We start from the raw sequence: 14,841 nt of genomic DNA, 5'->3' as shown, positions 1-14,841 counted from the left end.
CGGGGCAGGCCGGGCCGTGGGCGGGGCCCGGCCCGGCGGTGCCGTCGTGCGGGAACGCCCCGCCCCACGGGCCGTGCGACGTGTCCGGGCGGCCCGTCACCCGTCAGGGCAGGGAGCCCGCGTGTAAAACACAGGGTCATCGCTACAGAAATTGCTTAAACGTCCCCGCGTTCCTCTCGGTCCCCACTGCGAGTCCGCTGTCGGCGGGGCGGCACTGCCGTACGCGGTGCTCGGTGAGAGCCGGCGAGTCGCCGTGCGGCACCGCGGAGTGGGAGCCCCAGTTCGGCGAACGGACGGGATCCTCAGCGCCGGGGTGCGGTGACACGGCGCCGCTCGAGCCGATCGGGATACGGGAGGCCGTGGGCCGTGCGGGGGACGTGTGGGGCACCGAGCTCGGGGTTGTCCCCCGCGTTCCGCCCAACTGCGGAGAAAAGGTGCGGAACGCGAGGAGAGACCGCCCGCCCTCCGCCTCCTCCACGGCAACGCGGGGACACGCGACGGATCCGCGCCCGGCCGACGGCGGCAAGGGGGGAGGCGCCGGGCGGAGCTCCGCGCTGTGCCGCACGGCCGGCCCGGGCCCGGAAGGCGCCGCGCGGGGGGCGGAGCGGGGATCGGCGGCGGGGTCGATCGCTGTCGGTGCCGGTGGAGCGGCCGGAGCTGAGGCTCGGCGGTGGTGAGCAAGGGGACGGGGAGCCGACGGGGCGAGGCCTCGATGCCGACCGCGGCCTCTGGGGCTCCTCCGCGGCGCGCTGCGGGCGGTGCCGAAGCCGCGGCCTGCCCTCGTCCCCGCCGCTCGGCCGCCGCGGGCTCCGGCCTAAAGCGGCCTGCGCGGGTTGCGCCGCGGAGCGGCCGGGCGCGGGGCGTCAGGCGGCGAGAGCGGCTGCGGGAACGGCGCTTCGGTACGGCCGGGCCGGGCCGTGGCGGTGGCACGGATAGGACGCGGCGCTCGGAAGGGTTCGATCCGCGCTGGGTGCCCCTCCCGTCGGCTCGGCATCTCCTTGGTCGCAAATACCGCTAAAAAACACCCCTTGTCGTGGGAAAATGGACGAGTTTCGCGTTTCTGCCCGATGCTTCCCTCCCTACTATTAGTTTTCTCTCCGCACTCCTAGCAACAGAAAGATCCATTGTTCTCTGGGTCAGAGATGCTGAGCTGACGGCTATGAAGGCTGCCGTGTGCCTGCTGTGTCTTCTTCGGGCTCTCACGGCTGTGTCAGGCTGCTTTGGGTACATTTATTACTGAATTCTCATCCGGATTTCTGTGCCGTTATCACAAAAACAACCCACGGTCCTCCTGCTAGTAGATAGAATTGTTTTCCACACCATCCGAAAAAGCCCATTGCTTCTGAACGCCGTGAATCAGAATCCCAGTCACCCCTTATGTTCCCTCTCCTCACCTGCCTGCCTGCAAGCAGTGTGGTTGAATTTCCTTCCCGTTTAATTTCTTCTTATTTTTTGATCACTCTGTGCAGAGCCCCTCTGGGTGCTCACCCCCCTCTGGGGGGGCTCTGCAGACTCTGATCTCTGGCTCTGAGATAACCAGCCCCGTGCCTGCCGTCTGCTGCATGAATCTTTTATGATTATTTGGCAGTTTCTTTTGAGGCCCGTCTCAGATTTCACTTTGGTGTTTGTGATTTCAAGAATTGTATTGTAATATGACGTAGTGACCTGCAAGTGCCTTACAACTTTCTCCTCTGGTTGTTTGGCACATTATTAATGATCCGTCAAGGTTTGTTCTGAGCATCATTTCTTCCAACACAGATCACGGTAGATCACCCAGAAGATCAAAAATAATTTCATATTCGTGCTCCGATATGTTGGGTTTTTTGATGATTTGTTTTTAAAATAAGTACAGAAACTGCTGCAGTGGGCCCCGCTTTGAGACTATGATCTGAGAGCAGCTTCTGTGAGCTGGACTGCGACTGAAGCGCTTACTCAGCTGCTTTTAGGGCCTCGTGTGTCTGTTGCAGTGCTGTCTTGACAGATAAACTGTGTACTTTGCAGTTTCACATCTGCTTTGGATCAATGCTAACTACAAATATATTGTCACGGAATAAAGAACGCAATAGAGCCAAGTATATGTCCTGCAATACATGATCTTTGTTATTCAGCCCATCTAATAGCAGCACTGTGTGATTGTTCTTTCTGAAATCTCAGAGATGACTCGCTATCAAAAAACTGATTAAAGTACCCAAAGAAAATCTGCTGTTAGCTCATTTTCGGACCATGTTGTTTCCTCAAGCGTGGTGTCATAGAATACATTTGACTGAGACGGCAAATTGTCATTTTACTCACTGAACTTGTTACGGGTTTTGATTTTTGTTGTTGTGCAGAAATAATTTAGATTGTTAAGGTGAGCTTATTTGAAATGAGAATTCAGGTGATTGTTTCTCTTATCTGAAGGTTTGCACATTTGAGAAGTAAGCATTATTATGTTTCTGGGATGTAGTAATTGGCTTTTAGCCAGGAAAATGCAGGTCCAAGGCAGGGGCAAAAATCCCTGCTTCTCATAGGAGAAAAAGAAAACATGGAACAACTGTGAGCAAGTTTGCTGTCTTATCCCTGCTGTCAGCAGCATTTTGCAGAAGATGGGCTGGAGAGGCTCCGCAGGAGACACAAGTGACACTTTGCTTGTGAAATAATGTTAACCAGGGTTGTTAAAGGTGTTTGGAGGTGGCAACCATCTGTTGTTGACGCTAGAAAACTCTTCTCATGTTTCTGAGTCCACAAGTGGATAAGTTGGCGATGGCTGTGAACTGTCAGTACCAACAGGTTGTCAGGTGTCCGTTACAGTTTCTCCTTAAGTCTGGGTCCTCACAACTCATTACTTTCAAGGGAGTCCTTGAAATAGCCCTAAAATAGTTCTCACTGCTCTGCCTTAATGGTGCATCACGGGGGCTGGAAGGTCGAAGTCGATGCACGCTGGCTGCGTGGCCCAGCCGTGCAGTGTGCTGCAGGTTGTTGTGGCTCAGTGTGACACTGCCCTGAGCTGTGTTGGTGTTTTTTCTGTGCGATAAGAGTAGATTTAATATCTCTGTTCAAATAGCTCAAGTATGTTTTTACAATTTGCTGTCAATTTTTTCCCCATTTTAAAAGTAGTATTTCCCTTTAAGGGCTGCCGGCTGATAGCAAAGCACGTTCTGCTGTATTTGGAACCTTGCCTTGTTAGAGGTTTTCAGTGAGTGAAGATTTCCTTCTTTCATCCATAAGCTTCACACAAGGAAGTGGTTAATACAGCTAAACTCTGTGAGGTTATTCTCACCTCGGTAATCTGAGCACTGCTCTTGCATCACGCTGTTTGCACTGATTTGCAAGTTATTTGGCCAGATCATTTTCCTAAGCCTTACAGAGGCTTTTCTCGATCGGTGTTTTGTTCAAGCAATAAATAAATCTGCTGACGTGTCCTCCTGCCATATTTGCTTATTCTTGACCTTTGCTTTTTAGACATGTAAGTGACAGTTTCAGCCATGACGTTGTGTAACTGGCTGTTTATGTATCGACAAGCTTATTTGTATCTTGAAATTTGCAACTGTTCCATTGGTCAGCTGTGGGAGGTGGGGAAGAGTTTCAGGGTTAGTCATGGGGAAGCCTAACGCTTCGTCATCCTCAATCAGGGAGGGCAAGTATGGGCTGAATGGATTTTGTTCCTGTGTGAGCAAACATAAATAACAATAATATTTCATCCTCTTTGGGTATTGCCGTGACGTACCTGTTGCTGTGTGGAGGAAAACCTCCGCGTGTTGTCATGAGTGTGATCGTTAGGACAGGCAGATGGATTTGGGTCTGGTGCTGACCTGTGGTCTGACTGCTCTGTGCTATGCTCCAGGTTCAGGGCTGTCCTAAAGCCATCCTGCGAGCCCCAGCACACAAATACTGCGCTGACATACAAGGTATGCTGCCCTCAGCTCGAAGACCTGAGCTCCGACTTCCCAACCTGTTAGGAGGAATTAAGTACTGCAGCAGGGTTAGCTAGCTAATGCTCCTAAGGAAGCTGCCCTTTGGTCTTGCAAAAGCTTTTCCAGCTAGGTACTAATTTGCTCTGTCAAACTGGTGCTCTCGGTGTGACTACCCTCACTTTGGATAATGAGGAAGGTGGAAGTTAAGAAACTAATTGCTCATGGCTGCCCTAGAACCTAGTGACAGCATTCTCTTACCTGAAGGCGCAGCTTCAGAAAAGGTGCAGTTGGTAGTGGTGGTGATGGCTGGATTTGGTGATCCTAAGGGTCTTCTCCAACCTGAGTGACTCTGTGAGGTCCTGGCCCTTCTCCCTCTGTGCTGTGTGTGTTCTCCAAACTTTCAAGGTGTGAGATGTCTCTCAGAGGCTGCTGCTGTGGCTGGCTGTGTGCTGCTGGCCCAGCTGGCCACTTGCTGCCCTCCAGGGACTGGAATGCTGGTGTTTCTACCATCCTAGAAAGAAGGGGATCTTGTGAAGTCCCAGGGTACATCCTGTTGTCAAAGGGCATCTGCCCACAGCTGGTGCCACCCTGAGCATCCTCACCTCAACCCTCTTTTCCTGAGCCTCGTCCAAAAATGGGGGAGGGATGTGGTGTTCCAGAGTTCTGCTTTGAGATAAGTTTAAATTTAAGCTGTCGGTGGTAGAAGTCTGTACGAGACAGTACTGGGGGTTGCAGCCATAAGTGGTGGTTCCAGTGCTGTGGGCCCCTTGCAAGGCAAACAGACAGGAGGTGTGCAGACAGCAGTGTCTTATAGTAGAACCTCTCAGGAGTCAGCCTCAGTAAGCACCTCACAATGTTTGATGTGTTGTTCTAACAGAGCATTCTATTTTCTGTTTATTTCAGACTAAAAGATTCAGATATGTCCTTCATATTTGACTGGATTTACAGTGGCTTCAGTAGTGTATTACAGTTCTTAGGTAAGTTTTTCCTGCTGTTTTTGTATAGCATGTCTATTAACCTATCTTCAAACCGAGGGACTTGTTAAATAATAACATTTATTTTAGTGTATATTCAGTATCACTGAAAAAAAAAAGTTTCACTTATCAACACTGAGTATTTCCATAATGTGTTCTCCACTCAATCTGACATTCATCCTGTAACCTCTTGAAAATTACTTTTTCTTTCAGGAACATAATAGGCTTGTTTTTTTTTTTAATTAATACATTTAAACTGGTGTAGTCCGGCTAATAAAGCTTCTCCTGACTTTTTTTTTCTTCTTTAAAGAATCGGACTCAATTATTTGGGTTGAATTCTTTTGAACATAAGCATACAGGGTGAAATATTGGCTTTTGTAAAACAGGAGGAAAAAAGAGCACAAGAGGAATGGGAGTGCTACAGTACTCAGAAGAGGAGCAGAAGTTGCAGATAACATAGATAAAAAGGGCAGTGTACAAGTTCCAGGGATTCTATTCAAGTAAATAAAAAGAATTTGTGATTAATGGGCCATGGCAATCTGTGCCACCTGCATTTTATCAGTTGAAAGTTTAAACTTTTTCGCTTCATGTTAGACCCTTGGCCTGCCATTGAAATATTAGTCAGTAAAACTTTAACTGGGTTGACCAACCTTTCTTATCTCCTCTTACTTAGCCAAGCAGTGATTGCTGCACGCTAGCTCGCTTTCCTATACCTGCACATAAAAAGTCTAATTCTAGTGAGAGATGCTGAAGCCCGCAGCAGAAAAGAGAATTGCCCTTTACATGTCCCTCTTATTCTAAAAAAAAACCCCAACTTTTCATTCTCATGTCCCATGTGAGAGTGGCAAAAAATGCAGTTGTTTTACTACAGCTTAGTGGTGTTTCACTTAACTTGTAAGGTAAGTGTAAACTGCAGTTTCTTCTGTGATGTAAGTTTGTATATGGAAATGCTTGTTCAGTTCTCTCCCTGTCAACATCAGTACTTTCACCTCTGTCCTGTAGTTTAGTGGTTAATGATATTTGAGTATATGAGAAGGTGAGCTGGGAAATAAGAGTTGTGTTTGAAAAAGAGCTATGAAAACACTCTGCAGTTCTTGTAGTAAAAAAGGTTATTAATGAAATAAGCTGCGGTATATGAAAGCATATTCTTCCCTGCAGGTTATAAAACATGCCCTGGTGGAATGCAGTTCCAGAGATTAGCTTGAAGGGGGGGGGAAAGGTGAGCAAACAGCAGCAGTGTAAAGGTCAGGCAGATAGAGGCACATGTGATTGTGGATTGCACAGCATCCCCGGGGGTGGCTGAGGAACCCCCTGTGTAACAGTGCTATTTAAAATCTGACAAAAACAAAGTATGTGCAAGGATAGTATATGTGATAAGAAGTCACCACCACTTTTGCCCTCATCGGGCTTGAACTGGGAAGGACCTTTCTCATCAGAAATCATCCTCACTAGGCGGAGTGCAGCATCTGTACTTTATAATCAATATTGTGAATAGCACAGAAACTGGGCAGCACCTGTGGATCTCTAGCAGTTCAGATGTGGCTCCCAAACAGGCCAGGCTGTGTGACCATAGGGAGATGCAGTGGAGCAGAGATCTCAGGGTGATCAGCGCCTGTGGAAAGGAATAAGGGCTCCAGCAGTACTGTTGCTGGGTCCAGGTACAGAGCAGGGCACTGCTCATAATGTGACCTTTGTACAGCTTCAGAGCTCTTGTTCCTGTGGCACTCGGCACAACCTTTGGCAGTAGGCAGGGTTCTGGAGTCTAGTTTGCAGGTCAGGGGAGTTCACTGTTTTTGGAGTAGGATGTGTGGATAACTTCAGTGGTAAAGTGTACCTCACAGAGTACTGCTGTGTCATCACAGTGGCTGTAAAATAAACCTTTCTTTCAGTGTATGCCGCAATACTGTGACATTATCTAGTTTGTTTGATTTTTTTTTTTGTCATAACAGGAGGGAGTTGAACAAAATATAATCTTTTCCTGACCCGGGATGGTTGATATTTTAGAGTCCATTGTTAACACTGTATGATAGAATGGCTTGGACTGGAGGGAAGGTTCATTTGGTCATTTGTCATTTGGTAGAGCAAAGCAAGCTGCCCCGGCAAGGTTCAGTTGAGTTTTGTTTTAGCTTTGCTCAGATAAAGTAAATGCAATCATGTGTGACACATTTACATCAGTCATGTGCCTCTCTCCCCAGATGCCACTCAGCATCACATCAGCTGTGTGTAGCAAGCATAGCTGTGATAAGCACATGAGCAAGTATGAATGTGGCCTGTACAAGTAGGAGAGCACTTGCTGATAAAGGGCATTGATAAAGTGCACTGTGGAGCTTGACAGGTCTGTATTTTGTGCCGTGGCTGTACAACTTTTCTCCTGGGAGCAGAGTCATCTCTCATGTTAGAAATAGTGACTGTACATGGATGCTTCCATTAGCAATCACACACCCTTTCTCTACTGACTGTCACAGCTGTGCCAACAGAAATCTGTAGGACATACGTGTAGGAAGGTGTCTTGGTCTTGCTGCTTAGCAGACCACACAGGATCTGAGAGAAGCTTATGCTTAGCAGTGCTGAAAGATGCCATTGCTGTCACTCTAAATGTTTGTATTTTATATGTATGTGATGTGGGTTCCTGTTGGACAATGCTGCTCAGATAATACTCCCACTGATAGAACTGATTCAGTAGGTTATTCTTTGTTACAGGACTGTACAAGAAATCAGGCAAACTAGTTTTTCTTGGACTGGACAATGCTGGAAAAACTACACTGCTGCACATGCTCAAAGATGACAGGCTGGGACAGCATGTCCCCACACTACACCCCAGTAAGTTAACGTTCCTAGTTCCCTTGCTAGAAAGTACTGCAGGAAACCTGATTATACATCACAAGTAATTGGGGGGAGGCAAAGAGTAATGGAATTGAGAAATTCTGAATTACAGAAGCTGTGAGAAATTGAGACTTGAAACATTTGAGGGCAGCTTCTCTGGATATTTGGAAGGTTAGCATTTCCATACACTGTTCTGATTCTCATTGACTCTGATTGTTACCATGGTAGCCTTGCAGGAGGAAAAGTTCAGCAGAGGTTAAAAACATGGACTGGTGAAGTCCAGGAGAAGGTGAGCAATTAAGCAAGGACACAACAAGGAGTGACCTCTGCCAGTATTGCATGTGAAATTTCATCTGTGTGGCAAACCAAATGCCAGAGCTACCTATTGCCTTTGAAATGGGGGAGAGAGAAATCATGTGCAGACAGACATTCTCTGCTGTTCTCTTAACACTGTAGATTTCTGACATCTGTTTTAATTACATTTTGTTGTTACATAAATGTTACTGATTTTGAAAGAAATTGTATCTCTCTGCTATATTTCTTGAGAAACAAAATACTGAAGATAACAACAGAAAGTGAAATCTGTGTCCTGAGTAGTCAGGCTATTACGTGTAGTAGAATACTGTGTAGTATGTATATGATGATATATGATCTTCACAGAGAACATAATTCTGTGTATTTGTAGCTTCAGAAGAGCTGACAATTGCTGGAATGACTTTCACTACTTTTGATCTGGGTGGACATGCTCAAGGTAAGAGAATATGTTGACTCATTTAACTGCTGTGAATTGGAGTTGTTTACAGTCAGTTTGTCTCAGATCAGAAATACGACCATACTGCAGAGATCAGCTTCCCACACTCTCTTTGGTAGTGTTAAAAACATTCACTGCTCTGTTCCTGTCTCTGCCACATACTGTGCTCCCAAATACAATTTGGCAGGAGCTGCAGTAGATCAGGATTCTTTGACTGATGGTAACTATTTTGAGAAGGATTAGATAGTTTTTGTTTTAGAACATTGAATTTCTTGTGTATGCCTTCAACCTCTGTGCTTCAAACTAACATTTGTTGATGTAATACTTGGGGAAACACAACAAGGTTCAGTCCATCAGTGTGTGCATGTGAGATAGAGTGGTGATAACAGCAGAGGGAATTATGCATTTGCTCCGTTATCTCAAGCTTTATAAAACATGGGTTTGCATCCTGAAGACTGGCAGTGTACACTAAGACTTCAAAAATACGTGTGGCTTCTCCATTACTCTGTAAGTAATTATGCTCTAAGTTTGGGGATAATTTCCATTGGTTTTATTTCACTTCTTCCCTGTAGCTCGCAGAGTGTGGAAAAACTATCTGCCTGCTATTAATGGCATTGTGTTCTTGGTGGACTGCGCAGATCATGACAGACTGCTTGAATCAAAAGAAGAGCTCGATGTAAGTGTAACTGGGCTTTTGAAAATCTGGATTCTAACCTCTAAGAAATAACCTCCAATTCCCCGTGTTCGACAGAGCTCTCCTGCCTGCCTGGCAATCCAGCAATTTCACTTTTAGCATCTTCAATCCCATCTAGTTGTGTTTTGGTTCTGTCACCCTCTTGCTGTTCATTACCGTCTGCACTGTACGTAGGTGAACGTTCTGTTCTGCCAGTGGAATCAGTATTACTCCATTTATGATGTTTTCTATGTTGTGAATGAGTAATTTAATTTCTTTTATCGCAAGCAGATTGAACAACTCCCATCAGTTATTTTCATTGCACCAAATAACAGTGAATTTTGCTGCCCTTACTTCTTAGAAAGATCGAGTTTCACCACATGGTTATTAACATTTTGTCTTAATATGAAGCCCTAAATCAAACTACATCCTGAAAAAAAAAGCTTTAAATCAGACTATCTCCTAAAATAGTCTCTTTCCCCTTTCTCCTTTCCTTTGCAGTCACTAATGACAGACGAAACTATTGCTAATGTGCCTATCCTAATCCTTGGTAATAAGATTGACAGACCTGAAGCCATCAGTGAAGAGAGGTTACGAGAGATGTTTGGTCTGTATGGCCAGACAACAGGAAAGGTAAAGCTCCTTTTTTTTGTTAGAGATCTCATGTTTACCCTACAGTTCTGTGTTGATTCTGGTTCACTCAGCTACACAAAATAAATGGTTTTTAGTTTGTTATATACTCAGTACTTAATAGGTTTGTGTGAAAGAAATGCTGTGCGTGTTAGAAGCATCCCTACTGCAGCTTCTATTCATCACTTCCAATAACACATTTTGCCAGGGAAAATGGAGTTGTACTAAGCATAGATTTCAGTACTTGAGCTACTTCTGTGCAGTACTTTTAAAAGGTGAACATGTTTTCAGAGGCTACAGTTCTAGTAGGAACTGGAAGAGAAAACTTGATAAAGTCCTCCAGTAAGTGATTTTTGTCCTTTAAAGTGCAGATTTAGTACAATTCATTACTTAGCATATTTAACTGAAATTTAGAAGCAGGTTTATACTTCTGCAGAAATCTGAGTTTGTAGGCAGTGGAAAAACATTCCTACTAGCAGATTTATATTACCCATCTTTGTGGTAATTCAGCTCTCTTTGAAGTAAACACAGTGTACTGCTTGTAATGGAGTTTTGGGTACAAGGAATTAAAAAGAAATTACATAGAAACAAGAATTGCGTGGGTTAGCTTTAGAATAGGTGTAATGGAATATAAACAATTATTATTCATTTCTTTTTATCGTTTTGTTTTGCATCTTGCTCTGTATTTTCCAACACCGCATGCAGTCTGTGAAGTAAGAATCCTGTAGTGAGCCTCCAGTTGAGGAATAGCTTTGTCACACTGTGCTGCTCTTGGCAAGAAAGCAACTTGCACTCTGACTGCGGTCAGCCCTACAATTTGTAGCAAATGCTCTTTTTATCTGCTTGGAAAGCTGCTAGAAGCATTGCAGGGAACTGCCTCTGAAAACTGGAGTCTGAGCTGTCAGATTCTCTATACAGATGCTTGCTTTTGCACTCAGGTGCCACGCACTTTATGCTCTCTGAATGTGGCTGCACATGAAAATATGCTCAGGGACTGTAAGGCTGGCATTGTGTGCAGAAGTTTCAGAGTCACTTTCTTCAAAGATTCTAACATCAACCGTAAGTTAAAGGATGGCATTGTGTAGAAACAAGTGTCAGTGCAGAGCAGCTGTCTCTTTGTAAAGATCCTATAATTTGGAGTGCTTCTGTCTCTTTGCAGGGCAGTATACCATTGAAAGAACTGAATGCAAGGCCACTAGAAGTGTTCATGTGCAGCGTGCTAAAGAGACAAGGCTATGGAGAAGGATTCCGTTGGATGGCACAGTACATTGATTAATGCCAAGATCACATTAGTGCATCCTGTCCCATGTCTGAATATTAAGTCTGCTCCTTATTTGATCACTCGGTGTACACAACTTGGATTCGTTTGACTGTTTAGTTATAAAAGCATCCATTTTTACATAATTGTATCTCCTATGCTAAATTGTAAGTGTGAGGATTGAGAAATTCTTTCAAGCAAGTTTGTAAGCTGAAGTACCACCACATGTTAGCTTTCTAATCCCATACAGCATTCTTTTGCAACATTTAATTTAACAAGTCTCCAGCACCATTTTTGGACAGAGCAACTTTCCAGTACAGTATGTTTGAATGCACTTTTTAACAGCTAAAAACTGCAAACGTGAGAAATATTTAATGCTTATCATGTTAAATTTTTTTATGTACTTTTTTGAAACTGGTTTTATAACTTTAGAGTATATAACCATCTTTCAAGGAATAATAAATAATTAGCTGATGGATAATTGCATGATGCCTTACAGTTTTCAATAATATACTTTCTTATGCAACGTCATGCAATAAATTTAAATCCAGTTTTTGGCAACTTTAATGGAAAATGTTTCATTTTAATGTGTCTTAACTAGTGAGGCTGTCTGACGATCTGAATATGGGGGATGTTGTCCTGAAGCACAGAAGGCCACAAAGTACTTTCATTGTATATTAGAGAGTAAGCTGTTTCCTTCAGACTACCAAATTGCATTTCCTTTAGGGTTTTACATTAATGGAACTCTAATCTGATGCCCTTATAACTACCACCTTTAAAAAGGACAGATCATGGAAATCAGTTGTGCCGATGCAGATCTTGAACTAATGTAAAAAGCGGTCTTACTCTGCTGGTACCTTGACTTACACCCCTGAAATGACACAGAAATTACAATTACCATTAGTGCTACACTGAATTGTTCTGTTCTTGGTTTCGGTAGATATGGATTCTGCCAGAAGATTTGTCTGTGACATTGCCAGAAAAAAAAAAATCGCTGCTGTTGCTTGTGAAAATGTGTCAGCACACCCCTAATTGGCCAGTTTTATTTTTGGTGTTCTGAGTTGGAACAAGATGGATTGTTTTCTGCAGTTTTGCCCTGAAGCTCAGTCAGAATGGCAGTTGTTGCGTGCCCAGGTGGCTTGTTTCTGGGGTAAAATTCCATTATCTTCAGTGCATGTTTCCAGACTTTTGACTGTTTTTTCCCCACCTCCCAGTGCATTCGCTCCCTGAGCAGGTTATTTTCTAAGAAGGAGAGGTGACGCACGTAAATATATGGACATCTTGTTGACACTGGCTGACATTGCTGTGGACCTGTGATTTGCGTTTCTGTGTGCAGCAGATGTAGCTGATGAAGGCAGGGCTTCAGCCCTGGGGTCGTTGTTTCGCTGTGCTGGGTTTGGCTTTCACTGTGTAGTGTGTTTCACCTTTGCTCTTCCACTTTTCACAAGGGTGAAAAGTATTGAACTGCTACAGATGTTCTTACAGAACCCCAGGGCTGGAGCTGCTTTTTACTCACTGTTGTCGATCTTCTCTAAAATGCTTTAGGCCCTGTTTCTTCAACATCCGTAGCAGCAAACAAATTTCTGTCTCTCTTGGTTTCGTACATAATTTTCTCTCTTAAACCACCGAGTTTGAATCTCGTATTTTAAGCCTGCAGACTTTAAATGTGAGCCCGTAGTCTCTAAATAGGCACATGGTGAGTAAATAAGGGGTACTCCCCTCCCGGATCAGGGCTTGTGTGATTAAATAATGATGATGGTTTCCCCTCAGTCCGAGGTTGTGCGTCTGAATCAGATGAATAATCCATAACCTAACTAATATAGATGATAGCTGGCACTAGTTACAGCACAATCTTGCAAAATTTTAAGCATACTTTGTGCGTGGTGAAGAACAGAAGTGAGGCTGTTGGGTAGATTGACCAGCATGAGTTAATCCTGCCTTTAAACTAGTGCTCTGCTGCAGAGCAGTGCCTCCGCGTTGCACAAGTCAAACTGTAGATAAGAAATGTCATCTTACAGGTGTGTAGACAACATGCGAGTCTTTGCTCACATGTTTGGGGAACACAAATTTTTCCCCACCCCACACGTTTTTCTCATAATGGTTATAATGCAACAGTGTAAATATTCAGAACTACTGCTTGCGGTCACGTAGCTGTGTTGAAGGGGGAGACTTGGGACTGTGCTGCCTGTGTTGATGGAAATGAAGCTGGAAGTGGAGTCGTGCTGCTCTCGTGCTCCTCTGTGGAGTGGGGAGTGCCTGCAGACCCCTTCCACAGGCTGAGCCATTCCACGGGTGTTGGAAGAGAGAGGGGACCTCTTCAGCTGCCACTCAACCTACTGTGAATAACATGGGCTGTAAGGAGAGGGCTGATGGTCTTAAGAGCTAAAAAAGACCAGAGGTGATGCTGCTTTAAAAGTGTGTGTGAGGGGTAATCCTTAGCGTTACGGAAGTACTCAGATTTCATGTTTCATACGGTGAGATGCTAGTTTAAATGTGGTTGTAATAAGGGCATGAAGAAATTTGGACCTTTTGTTTTCTGTCTGGGTATCGTAATGGTTCCCACTGTGGGAACAGCTGAACAACAGTCACCAATAATCTCACTGTTCTTTCTGGAGAGGAAATATTTCCTCTGTAGTTTACATTCTGTTGTGCACATGAATGTGAATGGGTGTTGTGTATCTTTGTGTGAAGACTTTATTGATAGAAAAATACACTCGTGAGAGTTCTTCTGGTGGTTTTCATCCCCACCACCCCTCCATCTCCTGTACCTTTATTTCTGGAGGTTGCTTATTGCTGTGACTGTGACCAGTCCTACTAACTTACAAAAGAAGCAACGTTCACATCTGGGTCTGACTTTTGTGAATTACATTTGCACTCTTGACTATGCAGATTTCAATTAAGCATCACTTTAAAGAACGTGAAAAAGAAAATTCGTTGATAACTGTGTTATTTGTGGAGTCTCAAATTTGCTTTTGCACTACAACTTTAAGACAAATGAGTGCAGATTTCTAAACTACTAACAACAACTGCAGACAAAACGGCCCATATTTCACTGCAGTGACCCCATATAGTAGCATCTGTGAGTTGAATAACATTTATTTTGCTTGGATTTAATTAGACACTGGTTTTAGTATGCACTGTGCAACCGAGGGGCATTGCTGCATTTCAGTCTTAGTTTACTTCATTTTTGTAGCAACATTTATTGGCACTGGAGGTGGGAAAGATCTGTGACTGTTCTCATTTACCCTCGTCCAGACCAAGACTATTTCATGAAGTGTGTTTTCTCATGCTGTATTCAGTGTTCAGGTACTGTCTATGATGTGCCAAAGATGACCTATGGCATTCACTGGAATATAATACCTGCATGTGTGCGAGCTTTGCCGTGTTTTAATAGTTGGAATTCAGCAGCAAATCGAGCATTTGACATCTGCTTGTTTGTAACTAAAGTCAACTCAGAAAAACGATATTGTTGTTCTTCAGTCCCAGTGAATTCACAGGTCTGCTTCAAGTAGAATTGTTCTCTCTCATTTGTACTGTCAGCGTGTTTGGTTGTCACCAACCAAAGTCCAATATTTCTATCGACTACAACATGCTCAGCCGCAGTGTAAATAACGTAATCATGAGTTATGGACTTCTGAGATGCATTACAAACAGCCTAATCCATTGGCTGTCGGTGGGGACGTGTAACTTATTTGCACTTAGATAAACCACTTTTGCACTAGTATCTCAGCGTGGAACTAAACATTTTCTGTTTTGAAATGTAAGTGCTCTGAATGTTTAAAAGCATAATTTATATAATAAACTGCAGAGGAAGAACTAAAGATGAAAGTGGTCTTAAA

At 44.2% G+C, this 14,841-nt stretch overlaps 1 protein-coding gene across 5 annotated transcripts; it reads left to right on the top strand.

Moving 5' to 3' along the window:
* Window positions 1-94: 94 nt before the first annotated feature.
* On the top strand, window positions 95-14,823 carry SAR1B (secretion associated Ras related GTPase 1B). Of its 5 annotated transcripts, none has more exons than XM_042881515.1 (7): window positions 95-233; window positions 4,797-4,870; window positions 7,568-7,687; window positions 8,376-8,441; window positions 9,014-9,117; window positions 9,616-9,747; window positions 10,904-14,823. In XM_042881515.1, exons 2-7 carry the CDS (start codon window positions 4,813-4,815, stop codon window positions 11,018-11,020), a joined length of 597 nt encoding a protein of 198 aa, XP_042737449.1. In that variant the 5' UTR covers window positions 95-233; window positions 4,797-4,812; the 3' UTR covers window positions 11,021-14,823. The 5 variants fall into 5 exon arrangements, with proteins under 5 accessions (XP_042737449.1, XP_042737450.1, XP_042737446.1 ...); XM_042881516.1 differs by having other exon boundaries at window positions 95-313; XM_042881512.1 differs by lacking the exon at window positions 95-233 and adding an exon at window positions 335-434.
* The last annotated feature ends 18 nt before the right edge of the window (window positions 14,824-14,841 follow it).

The sequence above is a fragment of the Lagopus leucura genome, unplaced genomic scaffold (genome assembly GCF_019238085.1).
Source record: "Lagopus leucura isolate 7727_CA_CO unplaced genomic scaffold, USGS_WTPT01 Super-Scaffold_100030, whole genome shotgun sequence".
Lineage (NCBI taxonomy): Eukaryota > Metazoa > Chordata > Aves > Galliformes > Phasianidae > Lagopus > Lagopus leucura.
Note: the sequence above shows the minus strand (reverse complement) of the source record. Positions and strands in the feature narration are given on the sequence as shown.

What these genes read in the sequence shown, in the direction of transcription:
- SAR1B (XM_042881515.1), top strand. Translation starts at nt 4,813, where the DNA reads ATGTCCTTCATATTTGACTGGATTTACAGTGGCTTCAGTAGTGTATTA. An exon ending in TGTCCCCACACTACACCCCA is followed by an intron (nt 7,688 to 8,375) that starts GTAAGTTAACGT and finishes GTGTATTTGTAG; the next exon opens with CTTCAGAAGAGCTGACAATT. An exon ending in AATCAAAAGAAGAGCTCGAT is followed by an intron (nt 9,118 to 9,615) that starts GTAAGTGTAACT and finishes TTTCCTTTGCAG; the next exon opens with TCACTAATGACAGACGAAAC.